The 25,961-nt window shown below is 43.2% G+C and overlaps 1 protein-coding gene across 1 annotated transcript; it reads left to right on the top strand.

The window, feature by feature from the left end:
* The first annotated feature begins 296 nt into the window (after window positions 1–296).
* SLC36A3 (solute carrier family 36 member 3) lies at window positions 297–24,719 on the top strand. Its single transcript, XM_032395306.1, has 10 exons — window positions 297–436; window positions 3,483–3,573; window positions 5,985–6,073; window positions 8,921–9,016; window positions 13,777–13,861; window positions 14,802–15,020; window positions 17,724–17,822; window positions 18,202–18,368; window positions 21,169–21,338; window positions 24,451–24,719. Exons 1-10 carry the CDS (start codon window positions 297–299, stop codon window positions 24,717–24,719), a joined length of 1,425 nt encoding a protein of 474 aa, XP_032251197.1.
* The last annotated feature ends 1,242 nt before the right edge of the window (window positions 24,720–25,961 follow it).

Genomic DNA, 25,961 nt, shown 5'->3' with positions numbered 1-25,961 from the left:
TGGAAGCCCAGGTGAGTCCTGGCCTGTGGCCGACCAATTCTGAGGGGCACTGAGGGTCATGCTGAGACTCTCCTAAGTCCCCCAAAAGCCAGGTGAGGCACAGTCAACATCAGCTTCCTCTGCCACCAGCGCTTCACTGATTCACACATTTGGGCTTCAGTCTGGGTCAGGCACCCTCGGGAAACAGGAACCAGCATCTGGGGCCTGCAGCCCTAGTTTCTCTGGAGAAAAACTCATGGGAGGCTGGTTCAAGGCTGTTACAGGCCTTCACCCTGAGCTGGCACCACCTACCCACCATGTTGAAGACGTCACTGCTCGGAAAGGACTTCAACAGTGAGCCCGGCTCCTTGGACGACAGGTCCAAGTCATTCTCGGAGAGTAGGGGCAGCTTAGCTTCAGAGAACGTCCATCCTGCTGAGGAAGCCAGTGGATTCTCGTAAGTGGCCGCACTGCCCTTCCCGACCTGAGGCCGAGCGCCGCTGACTTCACAGCCCTGGGCCACATCAGCCTACTTCTCTCTTCCTAACACCTCTAGCCCCGGACTGAACAGGAGATGCATGGAGGAAAAATGAAAGCCAGATCTAAGAAGGTTGATTCATGTGGCTCTGGGTATTATTACACTTGTCTCCCAGTTTTTGCAGAGAACCCAAACAGAGTAGCCATCCCAACATGAACTTGGTTCTAGGAACGATTTTTATCATAGGCTGGCCGTGTGCTCTTCCACAGTTTGAGACTGCTTTCCTCTCTTTCTGCATCTGCTGTTATTCATTCTCTCTCCTTCCCTCCCTCCTTCCTACAAACCCACCCAGGAAACAACACCTCCTAGCCCCATTTCCCTACTTTTACTGCTGTAAACTCAGACAGATGGAACTTTTTCTTAGAACTTTATTGCCAATTAGACTATTATCCAGTAATCAGATCAGATAATAGCCTTGGGCATAATGAGATTGTAAATGACAATAGCCAGTGTCAATAAGGATGTCAGGAAATGCCCTCGCTCATGTCCTTCTAGGAAGAATGAAACTGGTACCTTTCCAAATGGCGATGTTGTAATGTATGTCAAATCCTAACACCTATTTATATAAAACATACAAATACTTACTTGGCATATGCTTCCTTTGAAAGTACACACATACACACACACACACAGCTTGGGGGTGAGAAAATTGGGAGACCGAGAGGGAGAGAGATTTATATTCACTAATAAGGTTTTTCGGTTCTTGTTTTTATTTTACTTTTTGAATTTCATACTGTGTGTTACTTAGTATTTTTTAAGTACAGATGTAAATAAATATATCCTTTGATCAATAAATACCACTTCTAGGAATTTTTTCCTAATGAGATAATAACACAGGTATGCATGATAATTTTATTGAAGCACCGGTTATAATATTGATGATTTGGAAACAATAAGACATTATTTAAATAAAGTATGGTACACACATGCAGTAGAATGCAATATGGCCATTACAAATGATGAAGGAAATCTGTGGAAAATGTGTAGGACATACTATTCATAAAGAAAATTAATTTAGGATACAGTATTATAATGGCCCTGCATGTTTAAAAGTGTGTACCTTCAAAAACAAACAGAAATGCCCAGAGGAATGCTAGTCAAAATGCTAACAGTGGTTATTTCCAATTAGTGGAATTTTGGTATTTTGTTTTACAATGGCAATGTATCATTTCTCAAAGAAAAATTAAAAAAAAATTTGTTTTAATCCCAACATGTGTTTTACTCTCCAAGGCCCTGATCTATAATGCTGTTAGCTAGGGCATCTGGTTTCTCCAAAAGTTGATCTCACCTTTGCCAAGAGATCTGATTCAACTTGGATAAGATGGTGCTGGAGGCAAGAAGTAAGGAATGGAAGGACAGAGGGCAGGAAGCGGGGAGAAGAGCACATCTGTTGGAGAAATTGCTACTAAGAAATGACAAAACATAAAAAGTAGTATTTTGTGTTTTTGCTTTGACATGTTTTCCAGTAATTACAGTTATCAAGAAATAAAAGTCATAAAAATGTCCTCTTGGAAGTGAAAGGACAATAGGTGCCCCCCCCCCAACCATCCCCAGGTGAATAGACCAAATTAATGAAGAAGCAAGAAGTCAGGGGGGTCCCAAGGGCCTACCCTGTTCTTTCAGCCCCAACCCTTTCCCAGGTCAGTATTGAATTGTAAAATTGGACACAGCCCTAACTCCCTAACCGATGGGACAAAGACCTGGAGACATGAGCACGGTCTCTAAGGGACTCGCTCTGTGACCGAGGCAGGCTGCCTCTAGACAGTTCTAAGACTGCACAAGGAGGTACCTGCAATGGCCTCCTCAAGGTGCCTTTCATTCCAAGAGGAGGGGACACCTCTACCTGCTTCAGCAGCCCTTACTTGCCTTTTTTTCTATCAGCCCAGCTCGGCTTCCCCTTCAAGGGGGCCCTTCTAGCAGGTGAGCACCATAAGTTCAGACCAAAGGTGGTAGTGATGCTGATGATGAAGAGGATGGTGATGATGGTGGCGATGGTCACATCTTAGAAGCACTTCATGATTCCAAGATTCGTCATGCCAATACCCCTTGTGATTCTTACCACTTCCCTGGAAGTAAGGGCAAGAATTATTCCCTTTTTCTCTCTCTTTCTTGGCAGATGAAGAAACAGAAGATGTAAGCAGCTAAGGGTCTTTCCAAAGTAGTGACCAAACTTCATAGGTTAATGGCAGAGCTAGAACTCAGAACTCAGTGCTCCTTACCTCTGAGTTCATTGCTCTTACACTCAGCTTTTCATTTCAGTTCCTTCTTGATTCTCTTCTCATGATCCTGTCCCACCTTCTCATTCCCAATGGATGGGTAGTGCCTGGGCAGAAGCTGCCAGCACAGGCATGGAGAGTGTTTAGAACCCTGGTACCCAGCACCCAGCCAGGCATGTAGTAAGCATTCTGTATGCACAGTAACAATTGTTATTAAATTGTACCCAATGCAGAGCATGGAGTAATTCATGGAATGTTGGTTGAGTAAATGGATAGAGTGAACTTACAGTAAATACTCCATATGTCAGGAGAAGTTATGCTTTTTCTAGTGAGTGAAATTAACAAATGACCTGGCATTAATAATTACTCTAGAAATTGAGAAAATTACTATCAGGTTTTTTTCATTGTTCATCTAAACGCTAAGCAGCTAGTAGGTCTCAATAAATATTATGTGAGTGAATAAGTTGTGAAAGAGATCACTGGATGAATCAATGCATAAGCTGCTTCTAGGGAGTTATCCAGAATGGTAGCAATTGTGAATCTTTTCATTAGAGCCTATTGTGTGTTAAATATTTGTTGGGTCACCTAAACTAGCACCAGCCCTGCATCAGATATTCCAGGGTCCACTTTATCTGGCTTTGTCCCTCTTCCGAACAGAGGGTGCTGGAGATGCTGGAAGGAACCTGAGCTTTGGGTCACCTTTCCCATCCACTAACATAACCTCTTGTCTCCCTACTCTCCTCCTACAGGATCATGCAAACGTTGATCCATTTGTTGAAATGCAACATTGGCACAGGGCTCCTGGGGCTTCCCCTGGCCATGAAAAATGCCGGCTTATTGGTAAGAGGGACCTGTGCAATGAAAACTAGGTTTACCCATTTGGGGGGAAAAGGGGAAGAGGTAGTAGGCCCCTAAGGCCTCTGCACTGTTTATCAATGGGCAATTTGGGGGTACCCTCTGCAATAGGAAATGTGCCTCTTGGCATCCATCCCATGGAGCCAGCCTGGAGCCAAATGGAATGTTTCTAGAGGGGACAGGCCATTACTCTTATTCCCCCTCAGTTTTATTGAGATATAAATGACAGACAGTACTTTAAGTTGTACCACACCTTTATATTGAGATATAAATGACGTACATGAGCTTAAGGTGTACCACATAACGACTTGGTATACACATATTGCAAAACGATTACCACAATAAGTTTGGTTAACATCCGTATCTTCATATACACATATATAATTTATCATATACTTTGCAACTTTCAGGCGTACCATACAGCAGTGTTAACTATGGTCATCATGTTGTATCTGTTTATCCATAACTGCAATTTTGTACCTCTTGACCCCCTTCATCCAATTCCCCCACCCCACCACTGTTCTTAAAGACCCACCATACTCACATACTGATGCGCAATCCACTTTGCCACAGTCCTCCCCACTCCCTAGAACGTCCCCAGCCCATTTCACTCATTTACCTTAGCAGCCTGGTCCCTGCAGACATGTGAGTGCTGGCTCTTGTTTCAAACCCTGAGGTTGACTGAGAAAGTGGCTGGAAAGAGGAGGATAGTGAAGGCCTTGCCAGTCCCCTGACACCCTGCATCATCCCACCTCTGTCTCTTGGCTTCTGCTCTTTCTTCTCCCTTGTTTCTGTCTTTTGAAGTATGCCTCCTCGGTGAAACTTTACTGTTTCCTACTAAGATTAATGCCAACTTCCCCTTGTGTTTTTCTAGAACTTATATGTACCACACCCGGAATTCTTACAAAGATGAGACATAATTTTTTAGAATACCTACCTTCCTCACTGACCTGAAAGCCCTGAGGGCAGGAACTCTCTGATGTATTCTTACACCTCCTCACAATACCTGCTGTAGAGACTGACACAAAGGAAGTCCCAATTCATGTCTATTGAATTGAATTCATGCCAAATATATGACTTCCATTTAGATGATGCTAATTTCTCCTTCTCTCCAGGCCTCGTAAGTGGCCCGCATGTCAAAAGAAGGCATATCCAGACTCTGGCTTCTTCTGACGTGACTTGTAATCTGTAGCAGTTCCGACCCACAGATGAGACTCTCCCCCTTTGAAATCCTCAGGGTTCTAGAACCTCTGAAGAGTATTATTACCACATGGCCCCACATGTGATATTTGCTGTTGAAGACAGCTCTGTTATCCTCTGATTTTTGCTCCCTAAGAGTCATTTGATGATTTCTCTGCCCTCCATCTCCCACCAGAACTTCTGACCATGACTCATTTGAGAAATACATACTGAGAACCTACTATGTGCATTCTTAGGCCCTGGGAATATAGAAGTAAACAAGATCAAAAGAAGTCTCTGTTATATGGAGGCTATGTTCTAGTGAAATCTAGTGGTGCTCTTGATCTCTCATTTGTTACTTTGTGATAATGTTACATCAGGTCACATCTATAAAGGCACAGGTGTCCAGCACAGAGGAGGTGAGGGAGTCCCTCTTTACTCTATGCCCCTCTAATCATATCTGAGAGATTAGGATTAATAATGAGTTCTGTTTTTTAATCTCATCACACAAGAAAATGGAAACTATGTGAGGATAAGATAGTTTTATTAGCTTGACTGCAGTATAAGCATTTCACTATGTATATGTATGTCAAATTGTCATGTTGTACACCTTAAATATATACAATCTTTAAAAAATAATAGGGTTAATGACAAATTAGACATGCTAGAGCAATGATACTCAACTGGGGACAATTTTGCACACACACGTCCCAAGACATTTACAGTGTCTAGAGGCATTCTCAGCTGTCACAACTCATGGGGAGAATGAGTGCCGCTGACCCTTGAATAGAGGCCAAGTCATATGCTAAACATCCTACAATGCACAAGAGGGCCTCCACAACAAAGAATCATCTGGTCCAAAATTTCACTAAAGCCCCCGTTGGCAACTCTATGCTAGAGGAAGAGAACCAAGTCCTAAGAGAAACCTTGGTCTTCAAGTGTCTTGGAGGAGGTGAGGGCTGGGGTGTGAAGAAGGAAAGAGGGATCTAGAAGGCAGAGCCCAAAGCAGATGAGGAAAGACATGGGCTATCTGTGGAGGTAGTGGGAAGAAGGGCATTCCAACTAGACTGTCTAGGGACACAAGGACATTCAGGCAAGGACCTCCATCCCAGAGGCAGCTTTATGATGAGAGGGGCCCTAGCACCCAGACTGGGAGAGGCCCAGTTATGGGAATGATCAGTGTATGGCTCACTGTCCTCACTCTCTTTCCCCTCCAGGTGGGTCCTATTAGCCTGTTGGCCATTGGGATCCTCACTGTGCACTGCATGGTCATCCTGTTGAACTGCGCCCATCACCTCAGTCAGAGGTGAGAATCCTGCCTTTCTCTCCCCCAGTGCCAGGCCCCATCTGTGCTGAGTTTCCTTTGGCCACTGACCCAATTAACCAGCCACTTCTCCAGCCACCTCACCTACTGCTCTAGATTCTATAGAGGTGGTGGAGAGGGTGATACAATCGCAACTGGAAACTCCTAGGTCCCAGCACAACTCTGCTAACCTGCTGGATGACTTTGTCAAGTTCCTGCACCCTCTGACCCTAAATATCTGACCTGGAAAGATCAAAAGTGATAAAAGATGCAAGCATGCTTTATAAACTGCCATGAGTATGCGAGATACTTAGGATGTCCTTCTTTCCCTCTTATCTCCCCACACCCACCCTCCCCCTAACTCCAAGACATGCACCTTGTAAGGGTAATTTGTCCCAGGTAAACCCTCTCTGGGACAATTTAGTAAAAGCAAAAAACATATAGTTGAAATGAATAATTCACAATGGTTCCAGTCATTAATAAAGCATACATACAATACTCAATGTTTCCATATTTGAAACTCCAGCACAAAGAAAAAAAATTCCCAGAAGGGAAGACAAATGCAATGAAGACAAACAATGCTGAGAGTTTCATATTTACAAACCAACAATTCATGGATGATTAGTAATTCCTTACAGCCAACTGCCTGGTGGCTCTCTATCTGCAACACTTAGCTGCTCCCAAGGCATGCCAATCAAAAGGGGTCCTTGTAGATATGCAGAGACTCCTCATAGGTCAAAGTAGAGATAGTAACTGAAACTCCTCATAAAGCCAAATTATCAAACCCAAACTGGTGTGTCTGGAGTATACATCAGTCACACCTAACTTGTAGGGCACTTTCCAGCTCGCAAAACACTTTTAAGAGCATTTACTTATTCAACAATTAAATTTATTGCACAATTACATGTGCAAGGTACATGGCCAGAGCTTTACAAGCCGCCTTTTATTTACTCCTTACAGTAAACTTTTACGGCGGGCATTATTATCATCCCCATATTACACATGAGTAAACTGAGACCTAGGTGAATTAAATGCCTTGCTCAGGGTCACACAGCTAGGAAGTGGCAAAGTTGGTATTCAAAGGCCTGTGGGACCCACTCCAACCATTTTGCAAATCTTCTCTCCCTTCACACCTGCTGGGACAATTATATCACCTTGTAGGTTTCTGATGCCTAAGCCATTCCTGATAAGCCTTTTCCTGATTTTTTTTTTTAAGATTTTATTTATTCTGGGGCACCTGGGTGGCTCAGTTGGTTGGGCGAATGCCTTTGGTTCAGGTCATGATCTTGGAGTCCCAGACTCTACCCCTGCTCATGCACTCTCTCTCTCACTCTCTCTCAAATAAATAAATAAAATCTTTTTTAAAGTAAATAAAAAAAATAAAGATTTTATTTATTTGAGAGAGAGAGCATGGAGGGTTGGAGGGGGCAGAGGGAGAAGCAGATTCCCCACTGAGCAGGGAGCCCGATGCGGGGCTCTATTCCAGGACCCTGCAATCATGAACTGAGCCAAAGGCAGACACTTAACCAACTGAGCCACCCAGGTGCCCCCTGATTTTTTTTTTTGACTCATTTTTTCATTTTTTTTCTAATATAAAGTTTACAGACTGATGGCCTAAGAGCTTTGCAGTTTTTGTTTTGTTTTGTTTTAGCCTGTGTTTACAAACCTGGAGATTTCACATTAGAGAAAAAATCAAACTCCACCTTCTCCTTGCCAGTTAGACAATCTGGCACCTCTGGGGTCTCATTCCTTCATTGCTCAGGGGGAACGAATCCCGGCCGATCCCTCTTAGAACAGAATGTGTACCAGGGGCTTGCCATGGTCTCTACTTTTCCCCCTTCTGTGGTACACCAGCCCCTCTCCCCATATCACTGATACCTGACTGGCCCCATAGCTTTTGAATTTGTAACCCTCAGACTAATAAATTTGCCACTCCTATGCAACATGACCTCATTTATATGGGAGTGCCAAGCACAATGAACAATAATAAAAATAGAAGGATTATGCCCTTTTTCCAGTGGCATCTCCACATTCATCGGTCACCGGCTCCTCCCCCAAACCCAGACAGTGTGTGAAAAACACTGAGGCTCAGAAGTCTAAAGAGATTTGCTCAAGGTTTCTCAGTCATCTGAGGGGGGAGGGCGTGTTGGGATTTAAACCCAAGACCCAAGTCTGGGTCTCCTTCCCTCTCCCAGCTACTCCCCTCAGTCACGCAGTTAGCAGCGGGGATCCGTCCCTCGGCCACCCGCTGCTGCTCCCACCGCCTGCAGATGGTTCCTCAGTAGGGCCTTGCCTGCCCTTAGGAAGGGCCATCTAGGGCAGAGGGACAAGACAGACGGCAACTTGGGTGTCACATCCTACAGGGGTGCTGGGCAGAAGCCTAAGTACCACGTTTGCATGGGACCTCGTCTGGGGCAGGCCTCTCGAATGTTCCAACGCCCTCAGCAGTGGAAGGGAGGGAATAAAGTCCAGAAAAGACCATCGCTGGCTTGGCCATACTCACACCCCCTCTTCTACTTCCTCCCCTGACTTGGTTTGCACACCTCACACCTTTCATGACCCCTCTTTCCTGGTTTGTAGACTTAAGTCAATGCAAAGCTACTGTTTCCTTAAAAATCTTTTTTCACTTAAATATTAGTGTTCAAGAAGACAACTACAAAAAAGAAAAAAAAGGCAGTCCTCCTGAAAGTTGTGAAAGTGTATTATAAAATATCTTGTTAATACCATTGCTAGAAAATTTCCAGAACATTCCATGCTAACACACAAATATGTAATAATTACTCACTTTGAGAGTAAGGACTACCTTTAACAAAAATGCTTTAAGTTATACATTGCTTGCCCTTTCCCTAGATCGCAAAAGACTTTTGTGAACTACGGAGAGGCCATGATGTACAGCCTGGAAACCTGCCCAAACGCCTGGCTGAGGACCCACTCGGTGTGGGGCAGGTAGTACTCATAGATGTTGTAGCAGTAGTGGTGGGAGTGAGTAGTCAGAACAATAATAATCCTCACCTGATCTTCCTTTGTTCCGAGTTACACAGGGTTAAGTGAATATGATGTTACTACAAACCATCGAACAATACAGAGAATCTCCTCTGATCTCTCCATCCCCATCCCACTCTTCAACCAATAAGTAACCACTGATACCTAGTTAGTAAATATTCTTCTAGGCTTTGTCTCTGCATGTACATAAATATATGTACAGATTTCATTTTGCATTTTCTTGTACACTAATTCGAATTTTTTTTTGAAATTTGCTCTTTCATCTAGCAATATGTCTCTAATTTCTTTCCACACTGGGACATAGAGATCTACCTATTTTTTTTGTCATTTAGTAAAAATATGGGATTTATTAGTCAACCCACAGTCACAATACAATCACTGTATTCTGTATTCATCCCACCAAATGCAAAACAGAGCCCTGTGGCAGTCTGACTTTATTCATGTGAATCACCACCTTGGGTCACTCCTTTGTCAGTGGAAGCCCCTTTTTTAGTATCACAGTTCAGAGTGACAGAATTTGAATCTTCTTTCTCAGAAGTACATATCACTGGCTATGGAATGACACACACAAAATGATTGGAACATCCAGGTGGTAGAAAATTTTCAAATTTAAGCAAGGTCCATCCAATGGTGCTTTTCTATGTGATAGTGGTACATTGTATCCAGTGCTTCTGGAGGGGAGTCACCCCTCCGAAGATACACAGGTGTTTCCCCACAGCCTCAGCTGAGTGCGCAGCACAGCCTATGGGAGGTGCCCCAGTGGGACTTAGCTTCTGCCACTTCATGTCATTTTTATCAGTGCAATGGACATTATCATAGAATTTGTCCGCTGCCAAGCCTCCATGGATGAAGAGCTTTGTCCCCTGCTGACGCCATCACATGACCATGCCAGAGGGATGGATGCTTTCCAAGTGTCTGTCTGCGACCAGGTCAGAGTGTCTGTGTCAGACACGTGCGGCTTCACACCCTGGATGGGCTGGGCACCTCTCTCTCCACCCACAGACATACAACTGGTTTCTAATGGCTGCAGATGATGTGTGCAATGTTCTTAGGGGTGGTGGGGGATGCTCACCTCTGGCATGGTCCAAAGTCCTAGTTTCAGGATTCAGAACTTGTAGGCAATTTCAGTCTCCTGACTAGTCAACACCTCCAAATACCCAGGTGCTATGAGGTGCATAAGAGGAAATGGAGGGGCGCCTGGGTGGCTCAGTCATTAAGCGTCTGCCTTCGGCTCAGGTCATGATCCTAGGGTCCTGGGATCGAGCCCCGCATCAGGCTCCCTGCTCTGCGGGCAGCCTGCTTCTCCCTCTCCCATTCCCCCCGCTTGTGTTCCCTCTCTCACTGTGTCTCTCTCTGTCAAATAAATAAATAAAATCTTTAAAAAAAAAAGAGGAAATGGAGCTGGCATGCTTGTAATGGGGTAAGAGGCCCTCCAGGGTGGCTAAATCCCACTGGTGTGTTCCTGGACCTGTGGTGTGCACATCTGAGAAGCTCTTGCTTGGAACTGCCCCCCCAACAATGAAGACCTTCCCTCTCTTGGCATCACCAACTGGGGGTGAATATGAGCAACTGTGGCCCACCCGAGCACAGGAGCTATCTCGGGGGCAGGGGGGTGGGTACGGTCAAGGTGTACATGTTGCTTTCTTAGGCTTGTATCCAGGCTCCAAGACTGGCAGCAGCTTCATGGTGTCCTGTGGCAGCTTAGGATGGTCCCAGGTTTACCTGGTTATTTGTTAAGGCTCACGATGTTCCTCAGTGGGGACATGTGCCATAGTTTCATTTAAGCCTTCCCTTAATGGTAAGCATTCAGGCTGCTCCCTTGCTTGATAAAAAGTGCCTGGTATACAAGATGCTTTTCTGTGTCTTAGCTCCTCTGATCATCTCCTTGACTTTGTAGATAGGCAGGGAGGGTCTTTATCGTCCTGGAAATATGAGATGACCAAGGCTCATAAGGGAAAAAAATAACATGTCCACAAACAGCTATAGGTAGCGGTTGCACAGAAACTCGACCCAAACCTAACATTTCAGCCTCTCCCAGCAGAGCCCTTCAGGAGGTAGTGAGTCAGTATTGTGGCTGCCAAGATCCCTTCTGCAGCTCCTCTCTTGGGACTCTCAGTAGGTCATCGCTCTCTTGATCAGGAGACACTCTGATTATCAGACAGGTGAGGTCATGGGGCAGTAATAATGAATGACTCACAAATGCTCATCCTTTCTCACCAAGGTTTGTTTCTGACGACTCCTGAATAAAACTTTTGGGTAAGAAGCATCCTTAGAGACCACCGTATCCATGCCTAGTCAATGGAGAAATATAAAGCCCAGATAGGGCAATAAAGCTGCCCAGTGTTACACAGGAATTGAGTGGCAGAGCAAGAACTAGAATCCTGAACATCTAGCTCCCACCCATTACATTGTACCATTTCTTGAGAGGCCCAGTAACTGAAAAAGAGTTGGGAACATATTTTAAACAATGATTTGTTATTTTTAGTGTGCTGAGGGATACCTATGAGCTTGATGTAGGCAACAATCATCAATGGATGCTCAAGCTTCTAGGTGAAAGGTCATTGGGAGACTTTATAAAGGAAGACAACACTGATACCACCTGACCCCAGGTATTTATCATAGCATCTCATGTCTAGACATGGGGTAGCCAGACACGATGTGTCTTATAATGGGATACAGTAGGGAGTACAGAGTATCACCCCAGAAATATCCTTGCCGGAGAGATAAATAAAGAACCTCAATGTAGTCAAGCTGCTAGATCTAAGATCAGTTTAGAGGAAAGACGGGGGATAGAGAAACACATTAACTGACATTATGAAGAAGTCATCAACCAAATCTAGGAAGTGGGACATACTATAGGGTAAATTATCTGGTATCTTCAACACCCCCTAAAAAGTTAAAAGTTGCAAGGGAAAAAAAAGAAAGCAGAGCAAGGGGAATGTAGCCGTTTTAAAAACTTAAGAGATGTAATAGAAATAACAAAATGCAATGTATAGACTTGTTTAGAAACTAGCAGTAAAATAGATATTTTTAAGACAATTAGAGAAATCTGAATATGGACTATTATTAAATGATATAAAGAAATTATTACTAATTTTGCAAGGGATGATAATGGCATGTTGGATATATTATATATATATAGTAAGTCCTTATCCATTAGAGTTGCGTATGGAATTATTTACAGATGAAGTGCCTTAAATTCTCTAGTTTGCTACAAATACTCCAACAAATAAGCATATGTGTGGTAGGGGTAAAGGTGTGATAGAAGAGGACTGGCAAAAAGTTAATAATTGTTGAAGCTGCAATTGGCAGATGAGGAGTCATGGATTGTTGTCATTGCTTTTGTATATGTTTGAAAATTTCCATAATAAAGAGAGAAACCATCTCTATTCTGGTCTCACATGATACCAAGCTTCTGATTTGATAGGCTGACACAAGAGTCAGGAATCTGTATTTTTTGCATAAACCTCAGGTAATCCTAATGCAAGTGGTACTGCAAACCAACTTTGAAAACCACTGATCTAAGGCCATACTACCCTGAACGCACTCAATCTCGTCTAAACTGATCTAAGTAGAGGAACATATTTTTGTTCCCTTAAACAACAAATGCATCTCCAAATTTGGGACAATTGAAGAATTCAAAAGAATAATGACAGTAATAGAGTATAATATACTAAATTTTAAAAATCAATGTGAGGGGTTTTTTTGCAATACCAAAAAAGAGGAAGAATATATCCTTCTTAAATGCCAACTGATAAATTTAGGAAAAAATGCCAGATAGAATGAGAAAACCATCACCCTGTCACTGATGAAATAACCGATTCAGACAAGGATCACCAATGAATGTTAAAACCCTCGGTTGGAGAGAAGCAGAATATTCATACATCTCAAAGCTTTACTTCCAGATTTTAACGAGGGAAATGTGCACTTGCAATGGAGTCATCTGACAGTCATAATCACAGTGGGGCCAGGGGACACCATGGGCCTCCCAATGTGATGGAAAAAGTACCAATCACCTGTGTGGTATGCTTGCCAAATATACTTACCTGAATCTAATCATGAGGAAGCAATCATCCAAGTCCACAGTGTGGGATATTCTACAAGACAATTGGCCTGAATTCTTCCCCAAAAGCCAATATCATGGAAAACCAAAGAATGCAGGTGTTCACAGGGCTGGTCTACGTGGATAAAGACTAGGGACATAGCCACATGCAATATATAAACCTCGATTAGATCCTGAATCCAAAAAATAAATAACAGTTTGAAAGATATATTTGACACAATTGGGTTATTTAAAATATGGACTATATATTTGAGGACATTGAAGTTGATATTCTGGATATCATAGTCTCAAGAGGGATATGCTGAGGGAGTTAAGGCTGAAGTATTATGAAATCTGCAATTGACTTTTAAGTGGTTCTGAAAAAGAATGCATGTGTGTGTAGATGAATACATACATTCATATACACATACATATTTATATAATGCAGTTAGGGCCAAAAGTTAACAATTGGCATATTTAGTTAAAGGACATATGGATGTTAATTATACCAACTATTTCTGTGGGCTTGAAATTTTTCAAAATAAAAAAATGTAGCAAAGTATTAAAAATAATAACAGAAATAATCATTTCAAAAAATAAAAATAAATACATTTTAAAAGGTAATTTGTTTTCTCCCTCTGTCTCTTCTTTTCCTGTTCAGGTACACTGTCAACTTCTTATTAATCACCACCCAACTGGGATTCTGCAGCGTTTATTTTATGTTTATGGCAGACAACTTACAACAGGTGAAGAGGATTCTTCTGGGCAGAGTGGGAGAAAAGCAGACATCCCACTGCTAGGGCTGCATTAGCAAAAGTATAGTGTTCAGATCTTGGGAGGAGATGGTTTCATTTGTCATTCCTGATCAGACTACTTAGGAGTTCTCTCAGTCCTGGAAATCACTTGTTAAAAAAGAGGATTATTCAGAAGCCAAAGCAACATCTGAGGAGTGTAGCCAGGATGGAAAGAGAGGCTTGCAATCCTGTCCAATCAGAAATAATTGTGAATTTTTAACCTGAAAAGTGTTGGTGAGATTCACTTTAGGTATCTCAGGGTTGTCACATAGAAGATGACTAACTACATATGAGACAAACAAGCTGCAATCTTGTCCTCATTGCATTCCCAAGAGGCATTATGAATCAATCATAGCATTCTTTCTTGGCTTCATGGAATAGAGGGAGCATTATCGGTTTTGTGCATTCAAACAGCTAGAACTATGGCAAGTGTTGTAGATGAAATATTCAAGCAGATAGATTTTGCTCAGTATTCAGAGCTTTCTAACTTTTAGGGCTATCTAAAGTTAGAGAAGATATTCTTGTGTAATCAACTTCCATTCTCTGAGTATATGAAAGGAAACCATTTGACAGAGAAGAAGAGGTTGGGTTAGATGACAAAAGGAGATTTTAAGATTCTAAGGGTTTCTTATTGTCACAGTCTTGGGCACCACAGTTGGGGTTACCAGATTTGGCAAAAAAAAAAAAAATACATACAACACCCAGTTAAATTGGAATTTCAGATACATAGCAAATATATGTATTTTTTTACTATGTGTATGTCCTATGGAATATTTGAGACATACTTTTCTAAAAAGTCACTTGATAATTATCAGAAAAAGAAACTTAACTGGGCCTTTTGTATTTAATCTGACAACTCTAAATACATTGCCCCTCATTATGTCTACATCAGATGGTGGAAGAAGCCCACATGACCTCCAACAACTGCCAACCCAGGAAGATCCTGGTGCTGACCCCCATCCTGAACATCCGCTTTTACATGCTGACAATCCTGCCCTTCCTGGTCCTGTTGGTGTTTATCCAGAACCTCAGGATGCTGTCCATCTTCTCAACGCTGGCCAATGTCACCACCCTGGGGAGCATGGCTCTGATCTTTGAGTATATCATACAGGTCTGTGCCTGAAACTGATGGCAGAAGGGGTTCTGAGACACCTGGGGAAGGTTAGTATCATTATGGGCAGGTGAAGGTGAGGAATGTCACCTGCTCTGAGCAGCCCCTGCTAAAGTGACATCCGTGAATGCTTCAGCCCCACAAGCTGTAAGAGCTAGTCGACATCATCATCATCATCGTCACGCTGGATAACAGTGAGTCATTTGACAATTAGTTATTGAATACCTTCTGTGATCCAGGCATGGTGCAAGGCACTGAGATTCGGTGGTAGGTGAAACTGGTGGCATATCTGCTCTCATGGAGGTCACATTCATTCGGGGGAGATAAACCTCAACTAATAACCAACAAAAGGTTGACAAGGGATACATGTATGATAAAGAATTTTTATTTACTTGGTGTCAAGTTCTTAACATATATTAACTCACTGAATCTTTCCAGTGATACTATTTTATATGTTTTATATTTTGTAAGTACTCAGCTTATAGACTAGGAAACTGATAAACAGAAAGTAATTTTTACACTAATTCCCACCAGTTTGCCTCCCAAGCCCATGCTTTGTTATTATCACAGGCCCTGAAATTCTACCATTATAGCTTAATTTCTTTGAATCTGAAAGTCTTTGGGGCTATATTAGTTTCCTATTGCTACTGTAACAAATTATCACAAATATAGCCATTTAAAACAACACAAATTTATCTTACAGTTCTGGAGGTCTTGCTGGGATAAAATCAAGGTATCAGCAGGGCTGGGTTTCTTTCTGGAAGCTTATGTGAAGAATCTGTTTTCTTGCCCGCTCCAGCTTCTAGAGGCTGCCCACATGTCTTGGCTTACGGCCGCCTTCCATCTCCGAAGTCAGCAATGCAAGGCTGAGTCTTTCCCACAGCATCATCTCTCTAGTTCTCTCTTCTGATCCCCTCTTCCACTTTTAAAGACCCTTGTTCCTACATTGGACCCACCCAGATGACCCATGATAATCTCCCTCTTTTAAGGTCAGCTGATTAGCAACCTGAATTCAGTCTGAAAACTTAATTCTCCCTTGCCATGTAACATAACATATTCACAGGTTCCAGGGACTAGGACATGGACATCTTTGGGAAAGAGCCATTATTCTGCCCACCACAGGAGTCTATTAAAATAACCATTCTCAGGGCGCCTGGGTGGCTCAGTCGTTAAGCGTCTGCCTTCGGCTCAGGTCATGATCCCGGGGTCCCGGGATCGAGTCCCACATCGGGCTCCCTGCTCGGCGGGAAGCCTGCTTCTCCCTCTCCCACTCCCCCTGCTTGTGTTCCTGCTCTCGCTATCTCTCTCTCTGTCAAATAAATAAAATCTTTAAAAAAATAAAATAAAATAAAATAACCATTCTCTCTGCATGCACGTTGCCGCTGTAGTAGAAGTGATGAAAAACAGGCGTTGGAGAATGGGGAAGACAGGAGACCTCAATTCTCATCCGGGCTGGGCCACCACCTTGCAGAGTAGCCTTAAGCAACTCCCTTCTCCTCCCTGGGTCCTACTTTGCCCACATGTAAAGATGTGGTAAATCAAAATGTGCTAAATACATGCAATGCATTCCTTAAGAAGGAATGAACTTCTGATCTATGTGGCAACATGGATGAACCTTTAAAGACATTATGCTCAGCGAAATAAGCCAGTCACAAAAGGACAGGGATTATATGATTCCACTTATATGAGGTACCTAGCGTTGACAAATTCATAGAAACAGTGTAAAATAGGAGTGACCAGGAGCGGGGTAATAAAGAGTTATTATTTCATGAATACAAAGTTTTAATTTGGGAGGATGAAAAAGTTCTGGAGATGGGTGGTGGTGAGGGTTGTACATGAGTGAGAATGTACTCAAAGCCACTGAATTGTACACTTAAAAATGTTTAAAATGATAAATTTTATGCTATGTGTAATTTACCACAATAAAAAGAAAGAACTTTTTTAAATTTTTTTTTTAAGATTTTATTTATTTATTCATGAGAGACAGAGAGAGAGAGAGGCAGAGGGAGAAGCAGGCTCCCCACTGAGCAAGGAACCCAATGCGGGACTCGATCCCAGGACCCTGGGATCATGACCTGAGCCGAAGGCAGACGCTTAACCGACTGAGCCACCCAGGTGTCCCTTCTTTTTATTTTTTTAAAGATTTATTTATTTGAGAGAGAGAGAGAGAGAAAGCACAAATGGGGGAGGGGCAGAGGACAAGGGAGAGAGTCTCAAACAGACTCCCCACTGAGCATGGAGCCCAACATGGGGTTCGATTGCAGGACCCTGAGTTCATGACCTGAGTCGAAATCAAGAGTTGGATGCTTGGGCACCGGGGTGGCTCAGCTGGTTGGGCATCTGCCTTCAGCTCAGGTCATGATCCTGGGGTCCTGGGATCCAGCCCCACATCGGGCTCCCTGTTGGGCGGGGAGCCTACTTCTCCCTCTCCCACTGCTGCTCCCCATGGTCATGCTCTCTCTCTCTGTCAAATAAATATATAAAATCTCGAAAAAAAAAAAAAAAGAGTTGGATGCTTAACCTGAGCCACCCAGGCGCCCCAAGAACTTTTTTAAAGATAAGAAGGCTGATTCAGCTCTAGCTATCTCACAGGTGCTCGTGACACCCATGATGGCAGGTGTGGCCCAGCTTTCTACCAGGAAAAGTTTGAGGATGACTCCTATACCATGGCAAAACCAATGCCCTTCTTCTACTTCCTTTCAGGAGATTCCAGATCCCAGCAGCCTCCCGTTGATGGCAAGCTGGAAGACCTTCTTGCTGTTCTTTGGTACAGCCATCTTCACATTTGAAGGCGTTGGTATGGTAAGATGGATGTGGGATTTGCGTGAATGGTCTCTGGTGCCCTCCAGGGAAGCCAGTTGTTCCAGATGTCTTAAAGTATTTATGAAAAGTGCAGGATATGATCTTCTCCTGGTGGAAGGGAAAATCAGGACTCGTCCCGGGCACCAACTGCTCCATGCACCACACTAAGCCTTGAAGACTGAGTGCGAATGTACTCATTAGTCCAGCCGGAGTAGGGCACCCCTGGCAAAAGAGAGTGGAAGAAAATAAAAAGGAGTGTGGCCCTTCCTGACCCTGGGCCACCCTGCGAAGGATGTCTGTGCCTGAGGGGGAAGCCTGCTTCTTCATGAGGGGCTACACTTCTGACTACCTCTTCTTTCTCAACCTCCTTCACCTTTAGGTTCTGCCTCTCAAAAATCAGATGAAGCATCCACAACAGTTTTCTTTTGTTCTGTACTTGGGGATGTCCCTTGTCATCATCCTCTACATCTGCCTGGGAACACTGGGCTACATGAAGTTTGGGTCCAACACCCAGGCCAGCATCACCCTCAACTTGCCCAATTGCTGGTACGTCCCTGCCTGCCTGGGTTGACGAGGGGAGTAGAGTCATGGGATCTGAGCCTGAGCAACAGAATGTGGCATTCCCTTGGGTTGTCACTAGCACCATATACTAACTGCCAATATTGGTATGATGATAACAGGTAGGTTTGATAATCCAGGCATTGTGCGTTATCTGATTAAGCTCTCACAATAGCCCTATGAGTCAGCATGATTATTATCAAGTCCATTCACTAGATGAGGAAGTTGCTATTTGGAGAAGCTCTGTGGAGCTTTCTCAGCTCACCTTGTTTGTGAGAAGCTGGAACTTGACACTGAACCTGTCTGACTCTACGGTTCAGAGACCCTAAAACAGAATGATCTGGGAGTGTTTGGGAAACACAAACAGCAACAACAAAAAGTATAACGCCAGAATAATGATCGTGAGTCCTGCAGATGGACCACTCCTCAGGCCCCAGTTCCAGAAATGGACCTAGGCTGCCACTATTATGCCCCAGTTGGAATTTAGTTTGAAATTCTTACATTTGATCATTCATTCATTTGCTCATCCCCTCCTTCATCCAGGTAACATTTTCGGGGCCGGCTCGCAGCGCTCATCGAGTATTAGCTTTTGTCATTATGCTGGTAGTATATGGAGTGCATTGCGACTAAGCAATCAGTAGAGCCAAGTGTTGAAGAGCACAGGTTCTAAAGCTAGGTAAAGGCATTTGCATCCTGGTTCTTACGTGACCTTGGACGAGCAACCTAATCTTGCAGACCTCATTTCCATCGTCAGTAGAATGGGGATAATACTAATGCCTATGTATATAGGCTTGGTTATGCTCCAGTAATAAACAACTCCAAAATCTCAATGGCTGAACACACACAAACACTTAATTCTATGCTCATGCTACATGCCCGTTATGGGGTGGCTGGGGCTCAGCTCCGCACCATCCCCACTCAAGGACACAGAATGATGACAGCTGCTCCCTCAAATGTTGCCATGGCAGAGAGTGCAGTGAATCATGCCCTTCACCATGAAGCTGCTAAAGGTTTGCTGGGAAGTGACATACATCTCCTCTGCTTGCAATCCATTGGTCAAAGCAAGTCCCATGGCCACATCCCACTCCAAAGGGCAAGGAAGTGAAAATCTACCATTGCCTGGAAGAACAGGAAGTATTGATGAACATCGTAAAGAAATGGCTGTCGCATTGTCTTGGGGGGGGGGCAGTGATTGTGAGGATTAACTGCTTTAATATATATATAGTGCTTTGAAAAGCATCTGGCACAGGGGCGCCTGGGTGGCTCAGTTGGTTAAGCGTCCCACTCTCAAATCAGGTCTTGATCTCAGGGTCATGAGTTGAAGACCCACGTTGGACTCCATGCTGGGTGTGGAGCCCACTTAAAAAAAGAAAAGAAAAGTGCCTGGCACATAGTAAGTAGTCGTCGAATATTAGCTATTGTCATTGTTAGGTCTCCCCACAGCCTTATTCTTTCAGAGGTGAGTAGAGTGGTAGGGTATGCATTTCCCACAAGGCCACAGCTATAAAATGAGAAAAATACCACCAGCCCCACCCACCTCATTGTGTTGTGGTAATGACTAGGTGGGGTAATAATGTGGAATTTCTTTGAAGTCATAACTTACTTTATGCAAGTAAGATATCATTCTAATATGCTCTTCCTATTCCGGGCCATTCAGGCTGCCATTGGCTACCTTGGGCAGGGCACTTTTCTTGTGGGGGCCTCAGCTGGAAAACGTGGGCATCAGGTACCATGAGAACTGCACATCTACTCTGAACTTGGCTGGCCACCAGATTCCCCAGAGGAGCCTTAGACAAATACACCTTCCCAATAAGAAAAAGACCAACAACCCAAGGAAGAAATGGGCACGAGCACACAGTTCACAGGCAGATTTTTTAAATGGCATTTTATATATTTGAAAAAATACTTTGTTTCCCTCATAATAACAGAAATGCCAGAAAAAAACAGAATGACAGAGACCAACACATTTTCACACATTGTGTTTTGATAAGGATGTGGGGAAGCAAGCATTCCAATATGCTCGGACAACAAAGGGGAAATACGTCAGTAGCTAACCAAAGTTTAAATCACATATACTTTTAGCCATCATTTTTACCTCTCAGGTTGTATGCTAAATGTGCATAGATATCTGTGTAATGGATATATTTTGTAGCATCGTTTACTAGCAAAAGACTGGGAATAATCTAAATATCCGTTAATTGGGGACTGGTCAAAAAAAATTATAGTGTATCTATGCAATTGGAATACCAAGCATCTATTAAATAGAGGAGCCAAATCTATGTGCACGGATAAGAAACAATGTCCAAGAAGTATTTCATGAACAGAAACGGAGCTCAGCAGTGTGTACAGGATGCTAGAGTGTGTGTGTAGTATACCTACATTTGGTATAAGCCTTTATATACACTGGTTATTTCTGAAAGGGCTACAGGAAAATTCTTACAGGAAATTTTTTAGAGGAGCTGCCTATGGAAAGAAGAATGGGAATCAAGGGCCAGAGGAAAGCTTTTCACTGTATGACTTTTGAACCAGGAATTTTACTCTGTACAGATAGAACTTTTTAGAAAGTAAAAGAATAAAAGGCACAGATGCCTGAGCCACAGACCTACTGAATCAGAATCTCCAGGAATGTGCACTTTTAATGAGCTTCCCCAGTGGCCCTGATGGCAGGTCAGGCCTGAGCCAGTGCTGTACCTCAGGGGTAGGGACCAACTTGTGAGCAATGAGTGAATCCTGACTGGCCCTGCCCAGGAGCCACGTCACATTTCACGTCCTATCCGTCTGTCCCCAGGCTGTACCAGTCGGTCAAGCTGCTGTACTCCATCGGCATCTTCTTCACCTACGCCCTCCAGTTCTATGTCCCGGCTGAGATCATCATCCCCTTCGTCATCTCCCAGGGGTCAGAGAGCTGGACACTGTTTATAGACCTGTCTGTCCGCACAGCCTTGGTCTGTCTGACTTGTGAGTAGGATAGAAGGGCACTCGTCGCCCAAAGCTGTGGCTGCTAGTCACATGGGCATCTACCCCGCTATCATTGGCTCAGCCACTTACCTTCTTTGTGACCTTGGGCAAGATACTTCACCTCCCTGAACCTCAACTTTCCACCTGAAAAATGGGCTTACACATGGAAAGTATCCATTGGCTGGTTTATGGGAGGAAGAAGTACCATTCATTCAGCTATGTTCCGATGTGCCTGCTGGGCGCCAGGTGCCGTACCGGCATGGCCTTATACTCATGACAGCCTAGCGACGTAATACTACCAACTGGAGGAACGACGGTCCAGAGAGTTTAGGTAACACACTCAAATCATACAGCTGCTAAGTGACAGAGCTGGGAATTGAGCGCAGGCTGCAGAGCACCTAAGCCTGTCTTCCATCGTGTGCCATATTCCTTCCTATTATAAATTAAGATCGAGTCCCTTATCATAGAGTGGCCTTGAACTGTAGGAGAAAACAAGGGGCTGATTTGTTAAAGCCTTGGTGATCATTTTTTGGATGCAATCTTTTCTCCTCTCCTCTCGCCATCTTCCTTCCTTAATGCTTCCTTCATTCACTGATTCACTCGTTCATTCTACATTAGGCACTGTTGTAGATGTTTGGGGAACATCATGAACAGGGCTGGGGACTTTTTTCTCTGAAGCATGTCCAGAGAAAGAACATCAGAAAAGGTGCCTCATGAGGAAAGAGGGGAAGAACTAGGGACGTTTTGCCTGGAGAAGCAAAGGTAACTTCTCTATCTGTCCTCAAACACCTGTGGTATATTGTGCAAGAGAGAGAGAAAATTTAGTCTTAAAGATTCCAGGAGTTTAAAGTTGAGGAAATGCAGTTTCAGTTCAAGGTCTGGAGAAAGTGTGTAATTGTTGGAGCCTTTCAGCAGAAGAATATGCTATCAGATGTTATGCTTCACATAAATGGATTTCTAGAAGCAGAAACAACACACCTGCTGGTTTAAGGTATTACAGAGTTTCCGGTCTGTACCAAGACATTAGGGACCTGTAGCTCTATTGTTTTGAGATCATTCCTAATAGGAAGGGTCTAAGTTGAAGAGTAAAACTGAGTAGTTCAGGCCACTTGAGGTCAGGGAAGGCAGTGCTAGACAGAGCTGACCGTCTAATGAGAGGCCCTGTTTCTGTTATATGCCGGATGACCACTTCCTCCTCCTTTATTCAGCTGTCAATTCCATTATCCTTCATTCATTCAACAGTCATTTGTTGAGCACCTACTGTATGCCTGGCATTGTGCTAGGCACTGGGGATACAATAATGAATAATAAAGAAGACATGTTGAGTAAGAAATATATGCAAGGAAATAATTACAACACATTGTGATGAATGTTAAGATGGTACCTAATGATGTACCATATGATGGTTCAGATAAGAAGAGGATGCTCTGAGAGCACATTAGAAGGTCCTATACTTTAGCTGAGGCCAGATCAGGGAGTCCTCTTCAGTGGAATGATATTTCAGTTAAGACCTAAGAGATAAGGGCACCTGAGTGGCTCAGTTGGTTGAGCATCTGCCTTCAGTTCAGGTCATGATCCCAGGGTTCTGGGATGGAGCCCTGAGTCAGGCTCCCTGCTCAGCAATGAGTCTGTTTTTCTCTCTCCCTCTGCCCCTCTGCCTGCTTGTGCTCTTTCTCTCTTTCTTTCTCTCTCTCCCAAATAAATAAATGATTTTTTTTTAAAATGACCTAAGAGATAAGTAGAAGGTAGATGGAGGAATGAAAAATGTACCACATGTAGGAAGCAGGCTGTGCACAGATCAGAGGCAAGTACTTACGTATGGCCTCTTTGGAGAACTAAAAGCAGTGGGGAGGGATAAGACATGAGGCCAGAGGACCTGGCAGGGCCCAAGTTGTCAGAGACATTGTGCTTAGGAGATCTGGAAATGGGGAGCCATGGAAGGTCTGTGAGCAATGGGTTGGCATCACCAGATAGGATCTTTCTAGAGAACTCCTCCAGTCTAACTTGCATTATAGTTTTCCTTTAAAATATTTTCTCTGCCCTGTCAGTGTGAGGTCTCCTGGAGAACAGACAGATTCTTCTCTGTGCCTCGTCCAGTAAGCAATTCATTAAATATCTGAGAAGGGAAAGCTGTGGACAGGACCATCCCATCAGAGGGGTGACAAATTCTCAACTGCAAGAGTTGATGAGTCTCTCTCATTCTCTGATTAGATGTGCTGCAGCAATTTCAGAAAGAGGTGAGGTTTTCTTCAAATCCAGCAAGCTAGTATGAGTGCTTTCCAGGACAGTTTTTCCCTAATTTGTTCATAGGAAAATCATACCGTTGTGCAAAGTGAAATCACATAAGTGGTATAGTTATTCATTCATACATTATTGAAATTGGACTCCCCTGGACAATTCATAATGTATGTTCATCATCTGTATAAAAGATGGAGATTTAAGAAAATGGTGTTTAGAAGAAATGGGGAGGGAGCAGCCTATTGCTGTTTTCATGTTTATGTTCTTTTTAATTACCAGGATCGTTCTAGGAGTAGGAAAACACATAGTTGAGATTCTGACAAAAAAACCATCTCTCATTTTTTATTCATTCTTGCTTCTAGACAGTGGCTGTATCTTGTAGAGTAGTACAGATTCACAGTAGATTCAGTGTCTGAGTAAGAGCACCTATGATGTACAAGTTCTTTCATACATAAGGGAGGCAGCACAGTAGAGTGGAAAGAGCCTTAGACAGGCATTTCAATGGATTCTCACCTCAGAGAATGTGTGACCTTGGCCACATCCCATTCCCTCTAGAGCTCTAGATTCTCCCATCTCTTTAATGAGAAGGTGATAGTAGATAGGTGGTAGAGGAGCCTTTCTAATAACCATTATATGAGAAAAACCCAATAGATAAGACATAAAAGGAGAGCATCTATATTGGCCTTTAAAACAGAGGGGGGAATCCAGAACCACAGTGCCTGACCTACTGCTCACATCTGCATTGGGACTCTTTCCCACATTTCCAAAATGGTCTGGCATCTGTGGGATTATAAGGCCACAAGGAAGTGGTTGGTTTCTGAACTTCCTTGCTGCAGAAACAATCAGTGATTCTAAATTTCTTCTCTCTCTGCAGGTGTCTCAGCCATCCTCATCCCCCGCCTGGACCTGGTCATCTCCTTTGTGGGCTCCGTGAGCAGCAGTGCCCTGGCCCTCATCATCCCACCCCTCCTGGAGCTCATCACCTTTTATGCTGAAGACATGAGCTATGTCACCGTTGCAAAGGACATCATGATCAGTATCCTGGGCCTTCTGGGGTGTGTATTTGGAACATACCAAGCCCTCTATGAGTTGATCCAACCCATCAACCATTCCATAGCCAACTCCACAGGTGTCTATGTATAATTATCTATTTTTATTCTAATAGCTCTCCCTTCCTCCCATCCCCAACTTGACTGCCATTGTGGATGTTATATACATTCATCAAACCCCAACATCTCTATATTAATTAGCGGCTTCTTTATCTTTCCAAGAGAAATGTACATGACACAAGTCAGTACTCATACCTCTCAGACTATGCCTTTTTTGGTTTTGGATTTCTTCGGAGGTCTTTTGTACCTATGAACCAAAACCACATTCAACTATTTGTACCATCAGCCTCATTTACTGGGAAAAGGGATGCCATTTGCCCATGATATCCCTGGAAACAGACCAAGCATAAATGTAAATGCAAAAGCAATTTTTTTCTCTATTCTACAGTTGCTTCTCTTAAAGCATAGGATTTAGAGAAGTATATGTTGGGCAAGTGAGGTTTTCTATTCGAATATTCTTCTAAGTGGAAGAGTCACAGACAGAACAAAAACAGAACTTAGCAGTAATTTTATCCAACCATTTGGCTCTGCCACTAATTTCCTATGGGATCTTGGGCAAGTTCTTCCCTCTCTCTGTCTCAGTTTTCCCATCTATGAAATGAGGGACTGGAAGAATTGGTTGTTAAGGATTCATCTAGATCTAACATTCTGAAAGTGAATTACACTGATTTCAAATATTAAACCAAGAAATTAATTTATCCTTTAACCACATGTGTGAAAATCAAAGTGTTTGCCATCTAGCAAGCCACAGTATTGCCCTGGAGATATGGGCCTACCAGAAGTAGGGTAAGGGATACAAACATATTTCTTAGCCATCTGTTATTATGGTGACTTCCCTACCTAGAAGGACATTACCTCTTTCTCTCTCTCTCTTTTTTCTCTCATATCTCAAGGCCACTTAGAGCTATTTAGGCTGAAGAGGCTGTGCGATTTGTGTGAGAGAGGATTTCATCATGTGCAAGGACTACTGACCTACTTAAAAAAATTATACCGAGTTTTGGGAAGGGTTTTGAAAAACAGACAATCTTGTACTCTGCAGCTGGGAGTATACATTGTTATGGCTTTTCTGAGGGATACTTAGTGGCCCTCTGACCCACTAATCCTGGGAATTTATCCTAAGAATATTTTGTGTTTGCAGAAGTTTATGCAAAAGGAGAGCTTGTATTTTTTATAATATTAAAAAGTTGGAAACAAACATCCAACATTAGGTTAAATTATGACTCATCCAAAATAAAATGGTGTGATGCCCCCACACACTGCAAAAATGCATCTATTG

Source organism: Phoca vitulina, unplaced genomic scaffold (genome assembly GCF_004348235.1).
Source record: "Phoca vitulina isolate PV1807 unplaced genomic scaffold, GSC_HSeal_1.0 scaffold83, whole genome shotgun sequence".
In the NCBI taxonomy this organism is placed as follows: domain Eukaryota; kingdom Metazoa; phylum Chordata; class Mammalia; order Carnivora; family Phocidae; genus Phoca; species Phoca vitulina.
The sequence above is the reverse complement of the archived record's forward strand: the minus strand, read 5'-3'. Positions and strand labels throughout refer to the sequence as shown.